Source organism: Bison bison, unplaced genomic scaffold (genome assembly GCF_000754665.1).
Source record: "Bison bison bison isolate TAMUID 2011002044 unplaced genomic scaffold, Bison_UMD1.0 scf7180017864119, whole genome shotgun sequence".
Classification (NCBI taxonomy): Eukaryota; Metazoa; Chordata; class Mammalia; order Artiodactyla; family Bovidae; genus Bison; species Bison bison.
Genome location: NW_011494691.1, coordinates 1,092,069 through 1,113,524, shown reverse-complemented (window position 1 = coordinate 1,113,524; position 21,456 = coordinate 1,092,069). Strand labels below are relative to the sequence as shown.

The following is a 21,456-nucleotide window of genomic DNA, read 5'->3' as shown; positions in this document are numbered from 1 at the left end:
ATTTTATAAAAACAATACTCTTTTTTTTGTTTGGGCTTCCTTGGTGGCACGGATGGTAAAGAATCTGCCTGTAATGTGGGAGACTTTGGTTCGATCCCTGGGTTGGGAAGATTCCCTGGAGGAAGGCATGGCAACCCACGTCAGTTTTCTTGCCTGGGAATCCCCATGGACAGAGGAGCCTGGTGGGCTACAGTCCATGAGGTTGCAAAGAGTTAGACATGACTGAGTGACTAAGCACAGCACAGTATCTTTTTTGTTTACCTCTTGGAAAAAGTAGACGTGGCAATTTGCAAACTGTTTAAAATTTCTCCCACATTGTTTTATATTACGGTTACCACTGAAAGTGGACTAATTTTTAAATGAAGAATGCCATTTTCCCATTACACTGAACAACTGTTTGAATCTGTTTTTCTGGGGAAAGATGTCCTACAAATAAGTTTTTTACCTTTTATAGAGGTTTTGAGATACAAAGAGGTTAAGAAGACAATCATGCAGCTTCTGTTTACTTCCCTGCTGCTGGAAAAGCCAAGGCAGTTCATCTGCACTCCTCCAAGTCACTCGGTCCTGACTATTAGAAAAGAAGGGACAACATTCAGTAGTACTGTCCCACAGTGAGATTGCTTCAACAGACTACTGGCAAATGTTAAAGGAGGAGATATATATTTGATATATATCCTATCCCTGACTCTATGAATAATACTGAGAAAATTAGGTAAAAATCAGAAACTTTATAAACCTAACTATGGAAATAAAGTAATATTCAGGACCACTGATCAAACTCTATAGGTATTTTCCTACACCTACAGAGTAGGCACTGAACTATTAAAAAAACCATCAATGGACACAAATTGAATTATCAAAAAAAAAAAATCAATGGACACAACTGTACACACCCAGGTATTTACAGACACACACATATTTTTAAACTACTTAAACTATTTAACTAGAATAAAATAAAAGTAATAAAATGATCCTGCATTGATTTCACTTAAATCTTCAGCATAATATTAAAAGACTGACTTGCATAATTATATGTTTGTTCTTTTGGCATTAACAGGAGAGGACTTAACCTTTAAAATAATAAGTAAATTTTTATACATTAAGTTATTCTAAGAAAGAAAAAAGTAAGGACACAGAGGTGCAGTGTGTTGCAGAAGCTAAGAACAACAAAATGCACGTTTGTAATACCTTAGCTGCATGGTAAAGTAGTTGGTTAGCTTTTGTCTATATGAAGCAATAATGGTGGGGCTTTCCATGTATTCTAGTCTCACTGTTTCCCAAGCCTATGGAGGAAAAGAAAAAATATTACAGTCTATTTTCTGTAAGTCACTGTACATCTAACAGTGAATTTTTAAAATGAAATTTATAATTATTTCAATTTATAGTTGTATAATAGCATTAGAATATTTAAAAATTCAGTATATATTTATGTGACAACTGACATGAGAATTCTTGTTAGAACTCAAAATATAATACAATTCAAACTTTTAGTGAATATATTAAAAATCTGAAATGTGAACTGCAAAAGTACTAAAAGCAGCAAGCTATATTTAGGTGATATATTAATACTACAAAGGAGAAAGATAAGCCTGTGAAATTACAAATATTCCACACCTACATATAACACAGCATACTCAAATGAAAGAATTTATTTACATTAGTTTACGTATGTAAATTAACCATGGCATTGAAGGGCTTCCCAGGTGGCATTAGTGGTAAAGAACCTGCCTGCTAATGCAAGAGACTTAAGAGATGTGGATTCAAGGGAAGATACCCTGGAGAAGGGGATGGCAACTCATTCCTATATTCTTGCCTGGAAAATTCCATGGACAGAGGGGTCTGGTGGGCTACAGTCCAGGGGGTTGTAAAGAATTGGACAGGACCGAACACACACACACACACACGTACTCAATCCTAGAGAATGTTCCATGTGCACTTGAACAGAATGTGTATTCTGCTATTTTTGATGTAATGTCTTGAAAGTATCAACTAAGTCTAACTATTATATTGTATCATTTTGGCTGCCTGTTGCTTTACTGATTTTCTGTCTCAAAGATCTGTCCATTGATGTGAGTCAAGTATTAAAGTCTCCTACTATTATTGTATTCCCATCAATTTATCCCTTTATGTCTGTTAGTATTTATGTATTTAGTTGCTTCTATATTGACTGAATATATGTTGATGAGTGTGCTATCATCTCCTTATATTGATCCTTTTATCATAATATAGTATCCTTCTTTATCTCTCTTAATAACCTTTGACTTAAAGTCTATTTTGTCTGATATGAATGTTGTAACCCCTGCTTTCTTGTCATTTCCATTTGTTTGAAATGGTTTTTTCCATCCTCTCACTTTCAATCTGTGTGTATCATTTGCCCTAAAATGAGTCTCTTGTAGGCAGCATATTCTAGACTCTTTTTTTTAATCCTTTCTGCGACTATGTGTCTTTTGATTTGAGCATCCAGTCCATTGGCATTTAAAGTAATTATTAATAGAAATGTATTTATTATTATTTTAAATCATGTTTTTCCATGGTTTTATATTTCTTCTTTGTTCCTTTCTTTTTCTTTTTCCTTTTGGGGTTTGATGATTTTCTTTTGCATTATGCTTATCTTCTCTTCTTTTTGGTTTTTGTAAATCTATTATATGTTTGTGATTTGTGGTTACCCTATGTTTCATGTATGCTAACCCCTTTCCTATATCTGCTTGCCTTAGACTGGTAGTTGTACGGCTCAAACACATTCATTCTAGGAAAAAAAAAAATCTATATTTTCTTATGCTCATCCCCCACATTTTATGATCTTGATGTCCTCTTTTATATCTTAATGTTTGTCCTTTTGCTGTTTGTTGTGGTTATCACCACTTTGACAGAAATTTTTAAATATCTGTGTACCAGTGGTTCAGTGGTAAATTTGCCTGCCAATGCATGAGACACAGGTTCATTCCCTGAGTTGGGGAGATCCCCTGGAGAAGGTAATGGCAACCCACTCCAGTATTCTTGCCTGGGAAATCCATGGACAGAGGAGCCTGGCGGGCTATAGTCAATGAGATCGCAGAAGAGTTGGACATGACTTGGTGACTAAATAACAAACCAGCTTATTTAAATGATTTACTTTCCAATTGTGGCTTTCTTTTCCCTATTGATTCTTACTTCTCTCCTATTTAGATAAGACCTTTCAATATTTCCTTTAGGATGGGTTTAGTATTGCTGTTTTGTTTTTTTTTTTTTACTTTTTGCTCATCTGAAAAGTTCTAAATGATAATCTTGGAGGGTAGAGTATCCTAGGCTACAGATTTTTCTGTTTTAGGACTTTGAATATATTTTGTCATTCTATTCTGGCCTGTGATGTTTCCGTAGAGAAATCAGCTGATAGCCTTATGGGGATTCCCTTATAATTAACTCTTTGTTTTTCTCTTGTTTCCTTTAGTATCTTCTCTTTATATTTTGTTGTTATTCAGTTGATAAGTCATGTCTGACTCTGCAACCACATGAACTGCAGCATGCCAGGCTTCCCCATCCTTCACTATTTGCCAGAGTTGGTTCAAACCCATGTCCATTGAGTCAGTGATGCCATCCAACCATCTCATTCTCTGTCACCCCCTTATTCTCTTGCACTCTTTATGTTTAACTTTTGCCATTTTTTTTTATTATAGTATGTCTTAATATAGGTCTGTTTGGGTTTATCTTGTTTGGGACCCTCTGTGCCTCCTGTACACAGGAAGATATGTTTCTTTCTTTAGGTTTGGGAAATTTTCAGGCATAATTTCTTCAAATATATTTTCAATTCCCCTTCTCTCTTTCTTCTCCTTCTGGGATCCCTATTATGTATAGACTGACATGCTTTCATAGTATCCCATAGGTCTCTTATATTGCTTTTTTTTTTTTTATTCATTTGGTTTTCTGTCTGCTGTTCTGATAGGGTGATTTCCATTATTCTATCTTCCAGATCACTTATTCATTCTTCTGCATTATTTATTCTGCTATTCATTGCCTTTAGCTCAGCTTTCATTTCAGCAAGTGAATTTTCTAATTTTTCTTGGCTCCTCCTTCTAGTTTCTAGTCTCTTTTTACAGTAACCTACATTACTATGAATAGTCCTTTTTAATTCCTTCAGTATTTTCATTATCTTGTTGTTTCAGTGTCTATTAGATTGAAGAAGTCTGTCTCATTGTTTGTTCTTTCAGGGGAATCTCTTGATCTTATTTGGGAGTGGTTCCTCTGCTTCATTTTACTTATATTTCTCTAACTCTATGGATTTAGGAGAAACAGTTATCTACTGTGGTCTTGGAGGACCATTTTTATGTGGGAGCATCCCTGTGTAGCCTGTGTGGACTTAATATTTTTTGGTATGAGGGCCATAAGAGAATACTAGGAACAATTACAGGTCAACAAATTCAACAACTTAGAAGAAATGGACAACTTTCTAGAAACATACAATCCAGCAAAACTGAATCAAGAAGAAATAAATAACTTGAACAGGCCAACAACTAGAAGTAAAACAGAATCTGTAATTTATAAACTCCTTACAAACAAAAGTCCAAGGCCAGATAGCTTCACAAGTGAATTCTACCAAACATACAAGGAAGAACTTATACCAGTCTTTCCTAAACTCTTCTAAAAGACTGAAGAGAAAGGTACATTCCCAAAGAAACTCTATGAAGCCACCATCACCTTGATACCACACCAGACACTTCTGAAAAAGAAAATTATAGGCCATCTTTGATGAATGTAGTTGCAAAAATTCTTAACAACATATTAATAAACTGAATTCAACGATACATAAAGATCATACACCACCACAACCAAGATGGATTCATCCCAGAGTCATAAGGATGATTTAATATATGCAAATTAATTAATGTAATATACCACATCAACAAAAAAAAAGACAACACATGATCATCTCAATAAAGGCAGAAAAAGTATTTGAGAAAATTCAACATCCATCTATGATAAAAACTCTTACCAAAGTAGATCCAAAGGGAACATATCTCAGCATAATAAAAGCTATTTATTACAGGCCCACAGCCAGTATAATACTCAATGGTGAAAAGACGAAAGCCTTCTCACTAAAATCTGGAAGAAGACAAAGATGCCCACTCTCCTCACTTCTCTTAAACATAGTATTTGAAGTCCTAGCCACAGCAATCAGACAAAAAAAAAGAAAAAAAGTAAAAGGTATTCAAATTGGTAGGGAAGAGTTAAAATTGTCATTATATGCAGATGACATGATACTGCATATAGAAAACTTTAAAAACTCCACACAAAAACTACTAGAACAGATAAATGAATTCAGGAAGATAGTAGGATATAAGATTAACATAAAGAAATCAGTTGTATTTCTTTACACTAAAAATGAAATATTAGAGAATGTAAAAAAATATTCCTTTTAAAGTCATAGCAAAAAATAAAATACTTAGGAGTAAATCTTACCAAAGAGGTGAAAGACTTATATGCTGAGAGCAAAAAACATTAATAAAGGAAACAATATGATTCAAAAAAATAGAAGATATCCCATGCTCTTGGATTGGAAGAATTAATATTGTTAAAATGGACATACTACGCAAAGCAAACTATAGATTTAATGTGATCCCTACCAAATTACCCATGACATTTTTCACAAAACTAGAACGAATGATCCTAAAATTTATATGGAAACATAAAAAGACACAGAATTGACAAACAATCCTTAGGAAAAAGAACAAAGCAGGAGGCATAACCCCCCAAGACTTCAGACAATACTACAAAGCTATAGCAATCAAAACAGCATGGTATTGGCACAAAAACAGACCTATGGAACAATGGAATAAAATAGCCAAGAAAAACCCACACACCTACTGTCAATTAATTTTTGACAAAGGGAACAAAAAAATACAATGGAGAAAAGACAGTCTTTTCAGCAAGTGGTGTTAGCAAAGCTGTACAGCTGCATGTAAATCAGTGAAGTTAAAACTCATCCTCCCACCATACACAAAAACAAACTCAAAATGACTTAAAGACTTAAATATAAGACATGACACTATAAAACTCATAGAAGAGAACATAGGCAAAACATTCTCTGACATAAATTGTACCAATGTTTTCTTAGGTCAGTCTCCCAAGACAATAGAAATAAAAGCAAAACTAAACCAACAGGGCTTAATCAAATCATAAACAAACAGACAAACAAAGGGAGAATATATTTGCAAATGATGTGACCAACAGAGGTTTAGTTTCCAAAATATACCAACAGATCATACAACTCAATAACAAAAAACCAAACAACCCAATCAAGAAATGAGCAGAAGACCTAAGTAGATATATCTCCAAAGAAGACATACAGATGGTGAATAGGCATATAACAAGATACTCATTATTGCTAATTTTTAGAGAAATGTAAATTGAAACTACAGTGAGGTACCATCTCACACCAGTCAGAATGGCCATCATTAAAGTCTACAAATAACAAATGTTGGAGAGGGTGTAGAGAAAAGGGAACCCTCCCATAGTGCTGGTAGGGATGTAAGCTGGTATAGCCACTATGGAAAACAGCATGGAGGTTTCTTTAAAAATTAAAAATAAAGTAATCATAAGAGCTGGCAATTCCACTCTTGGCATTTATCCAGAAAAAACTGTAATTCAAAAAGATACATGCACTTCTGCGTTCATGGTAGTTCTCTTTACAATAGCCAAGACATGGAAAAAACCTAAATGTCCATCAATAGGAGAACAGATGAAAAATACAATGTACATATATGCAATGGAATATTTATTCAGCCATAAATAAAAGAATAAAATACAGCATGGATGGACCTAGTGATTTTCATACTAAGCGAAGTCAGAAAGAGACAAACTGTATGATTACCACTTACATGTGGAATCTAAAATATGGCACAAATGAACATATCTATGAAACAGAATCACAGACACAGAAAACAAATTTGTGTTTTCCAAGGAGAAGGGGTAGTTGGGGAGGGAAGGACTGGGAATTTGGGATTAACTGATGCAAATTATGCGGTACAAAAAAAGAGTTATATTAGTCATTATTTACTAGGTGCTAGAAATCATGTTTAGAACTTCACCAGGACCAATTAATTATTCACCATTTCAGTTAACTATCTTCACAACCCCGAGGTAAGCTGAAAACATCTGCCCAAGGCTCAGAGAGCTTGCCCAGGGTTACATTAAGCTGTAAAGAGCTGGGCTGTGAACTGAGGCAGAGTGACAGAACCCAAGCTCTTAAAACATGTATACTACACCAACAATAAAATGAAACATAAAATTGAAAAAACGTTTTTCTCTTTCAGAAAAAACTACCTTTTAAAGTAATAGCCATTTCATAAAGGTATTTACTTCATAAGAATATTAGCCAAATTTTGTATCTAACCTAAAATTACTGGAAAAATATCTGTAATGCCAAATGAGATTTCAATTTTGTCTTTTAATTAAAATATTTGAAATAATATGGTATTATATACCATAATACACATGCGATGATATGTAGACATTTCAATAAGTGAAAAAACCTTACTAAGATAACATTTACCTGTAGATGTTGAAACTTGAGCAAACCACAACCATAAGTCAACAAACACATTTTGTGTAAACTGTGAATAAGGGAGGTCAAGACAGTCCAGGACATCTCAGGATAGAGTTCCATCAATTCTGACTCATTCACACCATTGTGACTAATATTTACAAGGCAGAGAATCTAGGTAGATAAAATAAATTAACAGTGATTATACAGTACCTCTATTGTTAACTAATAGCCATTAAAATGTCCATAATTCTTTTAAGCTTATTAACTTATTCAAATTTATCATTCAAGTGATTTAATAAACCAAGAAACAGATTTCTTAAAACACACTTTCCAAAAGACACTAATCAAGAATAAGACAGTGTACATATAAAATGTAGCATGCCAAAGATAGCATACATATAGAAAAAGTAAACTAATTAAAGAGTTCCAATTCTGGGAAGATGGTGGAAGAAAACAACCCTCTTAGTACAAATGCCTCTCAATATCAGATAACAACAAGTAAAAAAACATTTCTAAAATCATAACTGAACCTTCAGAAAAGAAAGGGAAATCCCCCAAGTATCCCAAATAGGAAACTGAAAATTTAGATAGATAAATAGCAGAACAAGAAGACAAGGAAGGAAGCTTGTGGGCTTACAGGTAGAATGAAAAGTCCAGGAGGGAGGAGGGTTCAGGATGGGGAACATGTGTATACCTGTGGCGGATTCATGTTGATATACGGCAAAACCAATACAATATTGTAAAATTTTTAAATTAAATTAAATTAAAAAAAAAAAGAAAAGTCCAACCTACAGGAAACCCCCCCGCCCAGCTGAGAAATAAACACAAAAATGGATCCAGGTTAAAACTATAAGGGCTCAGCAAGGTTGTTAGTGAATTTCCAAAAACTAAGTTGAATAACCAGCAACAAAAAAGTTTTACAAGTTATTTTAACTACTACAGAGTCATTAGAAACAAATTTTAACAAAAGATGTTCAAAACTTTTATGGGAAAGAAGATAAAATGTGATTTGAAAATCATTCAAGAAGATGACTAAATAAATGGAGAACTATCTAGCTTTTCATGAAGGAGAAGATATAAGATAATTTTCCCCAAATTAGCCTCTAAATTCAGTGCAATTCCAATTAAAATTGCATATTGAATTTCCATGGCACTTGCTGAGCCAACTCTAAAGATACACATGGGAAATGAGCCAAGATAACTATGAAAAATATTAAGAAGGGGTTTGCCCAATGAAATATCAAAGCTTACTTTTAAGTTCTAATAATTAAGACAATGGTATTGATAAAGAATAGTAAATTGGAACAGAAGAGCCTAGAAACAGACTCATGTTTATATATGAGCTTGATACCTGAGAGGTGGCATTCCAAATCAGTAGAAAAGATATATAAAATAAAATGAACAATTAACTAGCTATATTTTAAAAGATTAAGAATTAGGCTCCTGGGAATTCCCTGAAGTATCCCAGGTTCAATTCCTGGTCAGGGAACTAAAATCCTGCAAGCTGTGCAGTGTGGCAAAAAAAAAAAAAAAAAAGTATATTCCTTCCTCACACAATAAATAAAAATATGTAATGTACATTAAGGACTTACACATGAAGAACAAAATTATAAAATATTTTGAAGGGAAAAATATGAAATCATTTTTATGACAGCAAAGGATTTTAAAAAATTAGATAAACAGGCATAAACCATAAAAGAAACTATGGATAAATTTCACTTTATTAAAACAAAACTTTGTATAATGATGTCATAAGGTTAAAACACAAGAACAGGGAAGACATTAATTTGTAAACTCTATAACAAAGAATTTGTATTCAATATGCAGAACCTTTAAAAACTAACAGATCAACAAGAAAAAGTCAACTCAGTTAAAAAATGGGTAAAGGACCTGACCCAGCAATTCACAGAAGATGAAACAAGAATAGCCAAGAAGCATGAAAAGATGAAAAGTCTCCATGATAATCAGGAAAATGAAGATTCCCTGAGATATCACTTCTGGTCATAAGCACGCTATGGCAGTGGGTATAGTATATGCTTGAAACATATTTAACATTACAGGGATTTACCATTTACTTTAATTCACACACAAATGCAAACATGGCAAAATAATCTTCCCTTTATAAGTTTGTTACATTTTACCTGTTTCATTAGTTCTTTATCTGTATCGTTTGCCAAGGACTCCTGGATAGATTGCAGAACAAGTCTATATAATGAAACAGTATCTTGACACTGGAAACACTGAAGAAGGATTTTATCTAAATTGCCTGCTCTCCCAGCACTGTTGGAATTGAGAATAGATTTAATTTCTTACAGTCTGACAACAACTGAATAATTGGGGGTAAATAAAAACAATGCTCTACTTTATCTTTTTTTATACTGTTCAACTGGTAACAACAGGAATTCGATAAAACATGGCCCAGGAAAATGTTAGTTTTATGGGACTGCTAGAATCATCAGAGTTATTTTAGTATACCATTTAATTCAATGCAATAAACATATGCTGGGAATTAACTATGTATCAAGTAATTACTGCACACTATGAAACATAAAAATAAGACATGGTACATCTAGATGCACGCCACCTACATACAGGAAGCAAGAAAATAATTACAAACAAGTATTATTAGTTAGCCATGCAAACTAAATTTAAACAAACAGAACCAGAAGTTAAGAAAACATCAGCTTAAAGAAAACAGTAGATAGGGTTTGTTTGAAAACATTACATAATATTTACCAGTAGTTTCTTTTTTTAATATGTAAAGAATGGTGAAAAAATAAAAAATGGTCCATAGTCCCTCTTAAAAGAGATTACTTGAAAAAATACGAAATGCATGACTTAACACTTTTGTACTCATGCAAGCCACTGCTGTTCTCAGATTCACTGCTATAACTCTGGGGACAGGGGGAGGGGTCAGTGAAAATATCACAGCCAATTCAAAGTTTTGAAAGATTTTTTTCATTTCAAATTTGGTGCTTCAGGTGAGAATGTGGAATTGAGAGACAACGGTACTAGTTTCAGTTTCCCCAGTATGAATTGTTCTAGGATTACAACCTACTCTGATGAATACCAAAACAAGTATTAGTCTTTTTTTTTTTAACCTCTGGTTTCAAACAGACAAAGTAAGGTGAGGCTGTCCTGAAGAAGTAAAAGTAGTAAAACTCTCTACTGCTTATATAAAGGCACATTACAAATGAATGTCTAAAATAGACGTCTCTGCTGTAAGATGAAACGTTTATCAGGATGTGGGAACAGAGACAATTAAAAATTCCCACCAATATACCTATCTACTGATATTGAAAGACACCTGAAATAACACTTTTTATGCCTCATTTGCCTCCTCACTTTCCCAAAACTACAGGCCTCAAGGTGACAATTTAGAACAAAGATGGCCTTCTTTTGCAGCCCCAAGTTGAGAAAAGGTTAGTGTGATGAAAACCAGACAAATATATCCAACAAGTTCTGATATTCACGGGCTAGCAATTTTCAGTCGTCACATTATCATGGATGTCAAGCTACAGTATCACAGTCAAGTCATAGTATCACAGTTAGAACACCAGAATCTTAGTGGCCTGAGAGATTGCCATAATGGTCAGTTCTGTTTCACACAGTGAGGAAGCATTCTGCAGCAAACACAAAATTGCTGAAGATGACATAAAATAACTACCACTTACCGTGCAATCATTTTGCCGAAAAGAGTGACGTAAAGAGCATTGCAGGTTGTAGCAGAACGACAGTGTCGTTCTAGCTTCTTTTCCTGTACCAGTTAACCAAAAAAACAAAACAAAACAAAAATACAAAACCACCCTGGAATTAAGTGGCCTTTACAACTGAGCCATCAGCAAATGTCCCTGAAGAAATAACACAGTTCCTGCCACCTCATCAGTGGCATCACTGCTGTGTTGTGGTAAGCTACAAGTGCTGTCAACATTCAAATGCTTTTTCACTTTTAAAATACTGCTTAATATAATATAGTAAAGTAAGCCTTAAGACCAAAGTATTTTTTTATTGCTTGTTCTATATCTGTTATTAGTTTAAGGGTAAATGCATTTAACAAAGTAATAACTAAATTCCAATTTTCCTTGGAACCACATAGAGTTCCTATATTGAATTTTAAGTCTCATATAAGGTATTTTTTTTAAATAAAAAAGCTATAGAGAGTAAAAGAGAGCAGCATAATTAAAAATACTTACCTGCTCTTTACTCAATTTAATGTCTACAGAGTGGCATTCTGCAATTATAATAGATTTTGCATCTTTTGGATTTAAAGGGTCAAGATGAAGTGTAGGCCACAGCCTTTTATTTAAAGAAAAAGAAAAATGAAATTCTTTTCTAATGAAACAACAAAGCTTCCCATAATACAAATCAAAGTCCATTATAAGAATTAATTTTTTATACTACCTTCATAAAATTAATCATAGTAAGTAATATTATTTCCTTTATACATGTTATAATATGCATGTCATTACTTTTAGCAATTAATCACAACAAACACTGTTATAAGATAAAAGCTTATATATTGACTGTAAACTGGTAAAACATTTCTAGTTCTATGTTCTATATGATCAGTAAAATAACATCAGTATTGGTACCTATGAGGAATAGTGCCAGACATAGTCTTTGACCAAACATTACTTGTAATTCAGTCAAATTTAATCACCCTATAACATCCATTCTCAATGAAGTGCTGAAATTCTTTGTTGGAGAAGGGAAATCTTTCGCTTTTTATAAACCACAAATCTGCGCTTTATACATAAAAAGTGTAAGATTTCCCCTCCCCAGCAAGCTAGTGAAGGTGATGGAATTCCAGCTTAGCTATTTCAAATCCTAAAGGATGGTGCTGTTAAGGTGTTGCACTCAATATGCCAGCAAATTTGGAAAACTCAGCAGTGGCCACAGACTGAAAAATGTCAGTTTTCACTCCAATCCCAAAGAAAGGCAATGCCAAAGAATGTTCAAACTACTGTACAATTACGCTCATTTCACATGCCAGCAAGATTATGCTCAAAATCCTTCATGCTAGGCTTCAACAGTATAGGACCAAGAACTTCCAGATGTACAAGCTGGATTTAGAAAGGGCAGAGGAATCAGAGATCAAATATCCAACATCCATTGGCTCATAGAAAAAGCAAGAGAGTTCCAGAATAACATCTATTTCTGTTTCATTGACTAGGCTAAAGCCATTGACTGTGTGGATCACAACAAACTGTGGAAAATGTTTAAAGAGATGGAAATACCAGACCACCTTATCTGCCTTCTGAGAAACCTGTATGCAGGTCAAGAAGCAACAGTTAGAACTGGACATGGGACAACAGATTGGTTAAAAATTAGGAAAGGAGTCCATCAAGTCTATATATTGTCACGCAGCTTATTTAACTTACATGCAGAGTACATCATGCAAAATGCCAGGCTGCATGACTCACAAGCTGGAATCCAGATTGCTGGGAGAAATATCAATAACCTCAGATATACAGATGACACCACCCTAATGCAGAAAGCAAAGAGGAACTAAAGAACATCTTGAGGAAGGTGAAAGAGTGATAAAGCTGGCTTAAAACTCAACTTTCAAAAAACCAAGATCATAGCATCTGGGCCCATCACTTCATGGCAAACACCTGGGGAAAAAGTGGAAACAGTGACAGGTTTTATTTTCTTGGGCTCCAAAATCACTGTGGACAGTGACTGCAGCCACAAAATTACACTTGCTCCTTGGAAGAAAAACTATGACAAACCTAGACTACATATTAAAAAGCAGAAACATCACTTTGCCAGCAAAGGTCCATATAGTCAAAGCTATGCTTTTTCCAATAGCCATGTATGGGTATGAGTCATGTTTCTCACAGCTGGTGAGACATATTTCTATCTCTGCATTTTAAACCAAAATTGTCAGCAAAAGGACCCAATTGCACTGAGTATACTTTTAATCTTTGCAAGAAAGCTGAGTGTTGAAGAATTGATGCTTTCAAATTGTGTTGCCAGAGAAGACTCTTGAGAGTCCTTGGACAGCAAGGAGATCAAAGCAGTCAATCCCAAAGGAAATCAACCCTGAATATTCATTGGAAGGACTGAAGCTGAAGCTCCAATACTTTGGCTACCTGATGGAAAGTGCCAACTCACTGGAAAAGACCCTGATGCTAGAAAAGATTGAAGGCAAGAGGAGAAGGGAGACACAGAGGATGAGATGGTTCAGTGGTATCACTGACTCAATCAATGGGTGTGAGTTTGAGCAAACTCTAGGAGATAGTGAAGAACGGGGAAGCCTGGTATGTTGCAGTCCATGGGGTTGCAAAGAGTCAGACATGACTTAGCAGCTGAACAACAAATACACATATATCTGTTTATCTTCATGAATTTATGTATGGTATATGTGTGATATTAAAATTTCTTGGTAGGGAGGTGATTAGGAAAAGCATTACTAAAAATGCTCCCGGGGTAGAGAGACAAAAATAGATTGAGAAACACCACTTCACAGAACTCAACCACTGCATCCCTTTTTAAGTTTTGGACTTGCATTTCAGGATCGCAGATGGCTAGTCTTATTTTTCTGGGCCCAGCTCTTCCCTTGTTTTCCTCACCCATAAATTTAACCGCCTACCAGACAGAAATCACCAATTGGAGCTATAATTGACAACTCAAACAAACCATGTCTGAAAACAAAACTCATGACCTTTCCTCCACAAACCTGCCTGTCCTCTGTGTTTCCCATCTTAGTTCATGGAACCACAATTTACTTTATTTCTCAAGCCAGAAACCTAGGGGCCATCCTAGTCTTCTCCCTCACATCTCAGATCTAATTTCCCACAAAATGCTATAGATTGCATCCTTTTCCTGAATTTGTCCATTTCTCCCTATCCTCACTCCCACTTACATGAAAAATATGAGAAATAATCACGTATCAAAAACCTTTCTTTCTACTTAAAATATTTCATGTAACCAGAAATAACTAATGTTAGCAGCTTACCTCCACGCTGGAGGGCATGTTTCTACATTCACAGAAACAATTACTCTTACATTCACAGGCAGGGGATCTATCAGCCATTTCATGTGTTTTTCAACTTGCTTAAAAATATAAAAACAATTTATATAAAAACAATAATAATTCCATCTATTAATTTAGAATATTTCAAAAGCTTTCCAATTAAAATGAAATTCTCATTATAGTTCTCATTAAGGGTAAAATCTTACTTGGGGATTATTTATCGTAGAATATTAGAAGTGGCAAAACACTACCATCACTGATCCGAATTATGGGCATGCAAGGAAATGTCAAAGCCCTAAAACTATATCAAAATGAACAATGTTTGCTAACTGTAAAAATATAGTTGGTCCTTCCTAACAAGATACTAGTGTCTACTGGCATATATATATATATGTATGTGTGTGTGTGTTTCTGTATTATCCACAGGCTTCCTCTCTATAAATTAAGCAGAAATAAAAGAAACAAAATCAACATTTTTTTCTCACAAACATGATTTAAACATCTGTCATTACTGATACTTTTGTCTCTTTCTGAGTGTATCAACAGGTTGCAAAGTGAAAACATACCTGAATTTGATCTATAGAATCAATAATGATGATGATGCTGCCTTGATGACGGGCAGAGAGTTTTTCCAGCCAACGTGGAAATTCTTCCAAAAGCTTAGCAGGATCCAATGTCAGAGCAGATACTGACCAAGAATGCTGCATCAACTACAAGGTGAGAACATATACAAATTAAAGTAGCTACACTTTATCACACAGCTGGTGAGAAATATTTCTGTCTCTGCATTTTAAACCAAAATTGTCACCAGAAGGACCCAATAGCATTGAATATACTTTTAACCTTATGCAAAACCAAAACAAATGGGTAATACCGAAAATTAGTTTATCATCAGGTCCTCAGGCCAGACAACTTCTGAATCTAAATAAAAATTGTAGTAACTCCAAAAATGGTATATTCTACCTTTAGAGTCAGTCGTTTAATAATCAAGGAAGCCTCTGAGCTGGTTGACATGGGCCTCCCCACAAAATGAGAAAGAATTAGTATGTTAGGGGAATTCTTCTGTTGTAATTGGATCCTGAAAGAAAAAGACCTTTTGTAAGACTGATAAACCTCCTTTACTGTCAACAAAAAAGAATTCACAATGCATTAAGCATCAATTGCTACCTGTTAGTAATTACAAGATCAGTTAATTTTGAATTAATATGGGAAATTTCCATTTTTACTCCACTTTTAGATTCTTTTAAATAAACCATTAAAAATTATAGCTTCATTTTATTTACAAATTGATGTGACTAATGTTAATTAAAACATTTGAGGTTAAAGTATTAGTAAAATGAACATTAACCTAGGAAGAAAGTTTCTATGGTAAGTACAAAAATAATATTTTGAAGTATAACTTTGAATAAAAGGGCAATAAAAAGGAAATAACATATGATAATTCCTCAATGTAAATAATAACTATGAATGAAAGAAAATGGTCTTACCTCTTGTTTTTAAATAACATGATGAACTAAAATAAGAGTTTATTAGCTTAAATGAACCTTAGTCCATAATTTAAAGAACCAGTTTTACATTCATAGTAAAGATTATCCTTTATTTTGATATTCTTTATGATTTATTTCACTCTAAATAGTGTGTCTTATTTCAAATATTTAAAATCCCAATGAATCTTTAAAGATGAGCCCAGTAACTGAAAATAAAGGTACATGCCTCTGTAATTCACCTAATGCCCTGCCACACTGACCACTCCCTTCAGTTCAGTTCAACTGCTCAGTCCAACTCTGTGACCCCATGGACTGCAGCACGCCAGGCTTCCCTGTCAATCACCAACTCTTAGAGCTTGCTCAAGCTCATGTCCATTGAGTTGTTGATGCCATCCATCTTATCCTTTGTCATCCGCTTCTCCTGCCTTCAAACTTTCCCAGCATTAGGGTCTTTTCCAATGAGTCAGTTCTTTGAATCAGGTGGCCAAAGTATTGGAGCTTCAGCTTTAGAATCAGTCCTCACAATGAATATTCGGGATTGATCTCCTTTGGGATTGACCGGTTTGATCTCCTTGCTGTCCAAGGGACTCTCAAGAGTCTTCTCCAACACCACAGCTCAAAAGCATCAACTTTTCAGTGCTCAGCTTTCTTTATGGTCCAAATATCACATCCATACATGACTACTGGAAAAACCATAGCTTTGACTAGACAGACCTTTGTCGACAAAGTAATGTCTCTGCTTTTTAATATGCTGTCTAGGTTGGTCATAGCTTTTCTTCCAAGGAACAAACATCTTTTAATTTTGTGGCTGCAGTCATCATCTGCAGTGATTTTAGAGGCCAAGAAAATAAAGTCTGTCACTGTTTCCATTGTTTCCCCATTTATTTTCCATGAAGTGATGGGACCACTTGCCAAGATCTTAGTTTTCTGAATATTGAGTTTTAAGCCACATTTTTTACTCCCTCTTTCACTTTCATCAAGAGGCTCTTTAGTTCCTCTTAGCTTTCTGCCATAAGGGTGGTGTGATCTGCATATCGGAGGTTATTGATATTGATATTAACCACTCCCTTAGCTCTGACCTATATAATTTATGTGGGCTTCCCTGGTGGCTTAGTGGTAAAGAACCAGCCAGCCAGTGCAGGAGACTCAAGAGATGCCAGTTCGATCCGAGTTGGGAAGATCCCCTGGAGAGGGGAATGGCAACCCACTCCACTATTCTTGCCTGGGAAATCCCATGGACCAAGGAGCCTGACAGGCTACAATCCATGAGGTCACAAAAGAGTCAGACTTAACGACTAAACAACAACATAATTTATGTACACAATCACAAATGCTATTCCTTTCTCATTCTGTATCTTCCCTCTAACATTCAAGTTGTATATTTCTCAGGGCATGAGTCTGTTATTTTACTCTTTTTGCTTTTTTAATATTCAATACAGGCCCTGCAGGAAGGTAGACATGCAATAATTCACTTTGTTGAATGAGTTCAGTAGTTCAAATGATGACAACAATAACTGTTTAATTGCACTGTATCATACCACTTTGATAAAAGAAGGGACTTTCCAGAGCCTGGTCCTCCAGATACAAGAAGGGGTGGAATTGGTGCTGGTGCTGCCACAAGATCATTAAGGCGCTGGTAGTACTAGAAATAAAAATGAATGTAAATTGTAAATTGTGAAGAAGAACATGCCTCTTCAAATACTAAATAGAGTCAATTTCCAATTATCCTCTGAAATCAGTGGAGAAAAGCTGCAAGAAAAAATGAAATCTAGCTCTGTGAAGAATACCGTTGATAGCTTGATAGGGATTGCATTGAATCTATAAATTGCTTTGGGTAGTATACTCATTTTCACTATATTGATTCTTCCAATCCATGAACATGGTATATTTCTCCATCTATTAATGTCCTCTTTGATTTCTTTCACCAGTGTTTTATAGTTTTCTATATACAGGTCTTTAGTTTCTTTAGGTAGATATATTCCTAAGTATTTTATTCTTTTCATTGCAATGGTGAATGGAATTCTTTCCTTAATTTCTCTTTCTGTTTTCTCATTATTACTGTATAGGAATGCAAGGGATTTCTGTGTGTTGATTTTATATCCTGCAACTTTACTATAATCATTGATTAGTTCTAGTAATTTTCTGGTGGAGTCTTTAGGGTTTTCTATGTAGAGGATCATGTCATCTGCAAATAGTGAGAGTTTTACTTCTTCTTTTCCAGTTTGGATTCCTTTTATTTCTTTTTCTGCTCTGATTGCTGTGGCCAAAACTTCCAAAACTATGTTGAATAGTAATGGTGAAAGTGGGCACCCTTGTCTTGTTCCTGACTTTTAGAGGAAATGCTTTCAATTTTTCACCATTGAGGATAATGTTTGCTGTGGGTTTGTCAAATATATAGCTTCACAGAGCTAGAACAAATAATTTCACAATTTGTATGGAAATACAAAAAACCTCGATTAGCCAAAGCTATCTTGAGAAAGAAGAATGGAACTGGAGGAATCAACCTACCTGACTTCAGGCTCTACTACAAAGCCACAGTCATCAAGACAGTATGGTACTGGCACAAAGACAGAAATATAGATCAATGGAACAAAATAGAAAGCCCAGAGATAAATCCACGCACATATGGACACCTTATCTTTGACAAAGGAGGAAAGAATATACAATGGATTAAAGACAATCTCTTTAACAAGTGGTGCTGGGAAAACTGGTCAACCACTTGTAAAAGAATGAAACTAGAACACTTTCTAACACCATACACAAAAATAAACTCAAAATGGATTAAAGATCTAAACGTAAGACCAGAAACTATAAAACTCCTAGAGGAGAACATAGGCAAAACACTCTCCGACATACATCACAGCAGGATCCTCTATGACCCACCTCCCAGAATATTGGATATAAAAGCAAAAATAAACGGGACCTAATTAAACTTAAAAGCTTCTGCACAACAAAGGAAACTATAAGCAAGGTGAAAAGACAGCCTTCAGAATGGGAGAAAATAATAGCAAATGAAGCAACTGGCAAACAACTAATCTCAAAAATATACAAGCAACTCCTGCAGCTTGATTCCAGAAAAATAAATGACCCAATCAAAAAATGGGCCAAAGAACTAAATAGACATTTCTCCAAAGAAGACATACAGATGGCTAACAACACATGAAAAGATGCTCAACATCACTCATTATCAAAGAAATACAAATCAAAACCATTATGAGGTACCATTTCACGCCAGTCAGAATGGCTGCGATCCAAAAGTCTACAAGCAATAAATGCTGGAGAGGGTGTGGAGAAAAGGGAACCCTCTTACACTGTTGGTGGGAATGCAAACTAGTACAGCCACTATGGAGAACAGTGTGGAGATTCCTTCAAAAACTGGAAATAGAACTGCCTTATGATCCAGCAATCCCACTGCTGGGCATACACACTGAGGAAACCAGAAGGGAAAGAGACACGTGTACCCCAATGTTCATCGCAGCACTGTTTATAATAGCCAGGACATGGAAGCAACCTAGATGTCACCTGTTCTGAAGACCATCTCAGTTTCCAAGGATTCCTGAGAAACAATGAGAAGGTCTTATCTGAAGCCTTGGAGTCACTGAACTCACTACAGAGAATCAAGTTAGGACAGGCCACCTAAGATCTTTTTGAAATTGAGTTAATTCTATGCAAAGCCCAAGAACTCTTATTTCCGAGGCCATCCCAGATAGGAAAACTTGGTTCAGAGCTGAAAAGGAACTTGCTCAGAAAACTGCAACATCTCAGTTGTTATAAAGGAATTTCCAAAGTCATCTTGAGGGTTAGGATGTTAAGTGTACCAGTGGTGTAAATGATAACTGATGAGGAATCAAAAGAATGTGTAATAAGCAGTTTGTGTGAGCTTTAGGGTAGCAGAGATTTCTAGCAATTACAATAAATAATTACTTAGTATAGTTTTTCAATCAGTTTTTCTGTTTGTCATATCATATTTCCCAGGAATTCAAATATTTCTGATAGAAATGATGCTTCTCAAGAAACAAAGGGCTTATTTGATTTATGACCTCATAAACCTCGTAAATTGTTAGGTTATATTACCTAACAATTTAGTTCATGGCCCCACCTAAAGTCTAGGTGGCTTAAAGTGGTAAAGAATCTGCCTGCCAATGCAGGAGACTCAGGAGACCTGGGTTCAATCTGTAGATCAGGAAGATCCCCTGCAGGAGGAAATGGCAACCCACTCTAGTATTCTTGCCTGGAGAATCCCATGGACAGAGGAGCCTGGCAGGCTACAATCGATAGGGTAGCAAAGAGTCAGATACTACTGAGCACGTACACGAAGTCTTTTTATAGACCTGTGTTTCCCACATTAAGACTCCTTGCCACAGAAGAAAGCACGGGATTTATAGCCAGAAGATCTAGGTTAAAATCTTACATCTGCAATCTACACTCTGTAGGCTCATAGGCAAACTGTAATCTGAACCTTAGGTTCTTCAATTATAAAATAGTGATATCTTGCCTTCCTTATGAAATAACAATTTAACATTACCATGTGATGGGTACCGTGTCAAGTGCTTTATGTGCAAGATCTGGTTTAGTCCCCCCAACAACCATGTGAGGTAGGTTCTATAGTCATCCTCATTTTATACACAGGAAAGTCAAAGCTTAGAGCTAAGTTGCTTGGTCAAAAGCCATAGTGAGGAAACAGTGGAACCAAGACATAAAACTGACAGTCTAAATTATAAAAGCCATTAAAAGTTCTATAAAAAAAATAGCTGTTAGTGACAGTTACTGTAATATTAAGATATTCTTTTATTAATTTTTAAATATTAAGTGTTTTTTAAACTTGAAGATAGATTCTTTGTACACTTCTAGTCTTGTTTATTCGCTTAGATATTTAAAGACGCTAAAGGACAGATCTGCCTATTGCGTTAACTACTCTGCTTTGTTTTCTGGATGTCTGATATTTTGATTCCTCTAGGAACTGGAAGAATAGATAGCCTGACTATTTTTATCAGGTTTCCTAGGTATATTATCTTAGAGAATTGCAGACGGTAGCATAATAAACATGTAGTTGATAAATCCTAATCTGTAACTAGGGCTTCCCAGGTGGCACTAGTGGTAAAGAACCCAGCTGCCAATGCAGGAGACATAAGAGACGTGGGTTCAATCCCTGGGTTGGGAAGATCCCTTGGAGGAAGGCATGGCAACCCACGTCAGTATTCTTGCCTGAAGAATCCCATGGACAGAGGAGCCTGGTGGGCTACGGCAAATAGGGTCGCAAATAGTCAGACATGACTGAAGTGACTTTGCACACAAGCACAATCTGTAAGTAAACATGTTTGATGTTCATAAGTATATTTGAATCTCACTTTTTTTCACATGATACAAACCGAAGCACATGTCTCAACATGGATAATTGAGCCATCAGGAAGTTATTAACACAGTCCTTAACCTTGACTATAATTAGATTAAACCACAATTACATTACAGCT

General features: G+C 35.2%; 1 protein-coding gene across 1 annotated transcript in view; it reads right to left on the bottom strand.

Moving 5' to 3' along the window:
• The window catches only part of NPHP3 (nephronophthisis 3 (adolescent)), a 55,808-nt gene that overhangs the window by 9,453 nt on the left and 24,899 nt on the right, over positions 1–21,456 (bottom strand). Inside the window, exons 11-20 of the mRNA XM_010839583.1 lie at positions 17,524–17,627; positions 15,462–15,576; positions 15,065–15,208; positions 14,481–14,578; positions 11,713–11,815; positions 11,194–11,276; positions 9,661–9,799; positions 7,526–7,690; positions 1,189–1,283; positions 446–568 (exon numbers count right to left, since the gene is read on the bottom strand). Of these exons, the coding sequence (XP_010837885.1) occupies positions 446–568; positions 1,189–1,283; positions 7,526–7,690; positions 9,661–9,799; positions 11,194–11,276; positions 11,713–11,815; positions 14,481–14,578; positions 15,065–15,208; positions 15,462–15,576; positions 17,524–17,627 (1,169 nt within the window). The remainder of the gene's footprint in view (positions 1–445; positions 569–1,188; positions 1,284–7,525; positions 7,691–9,660; positions 9,800–11,193; positions 11,277–11,712; positions 11,816–14,480; positions 14,579–15,064; positions 15,209–15,461; positions 15,577–17,523; positions 17,628–21,456) is intronic.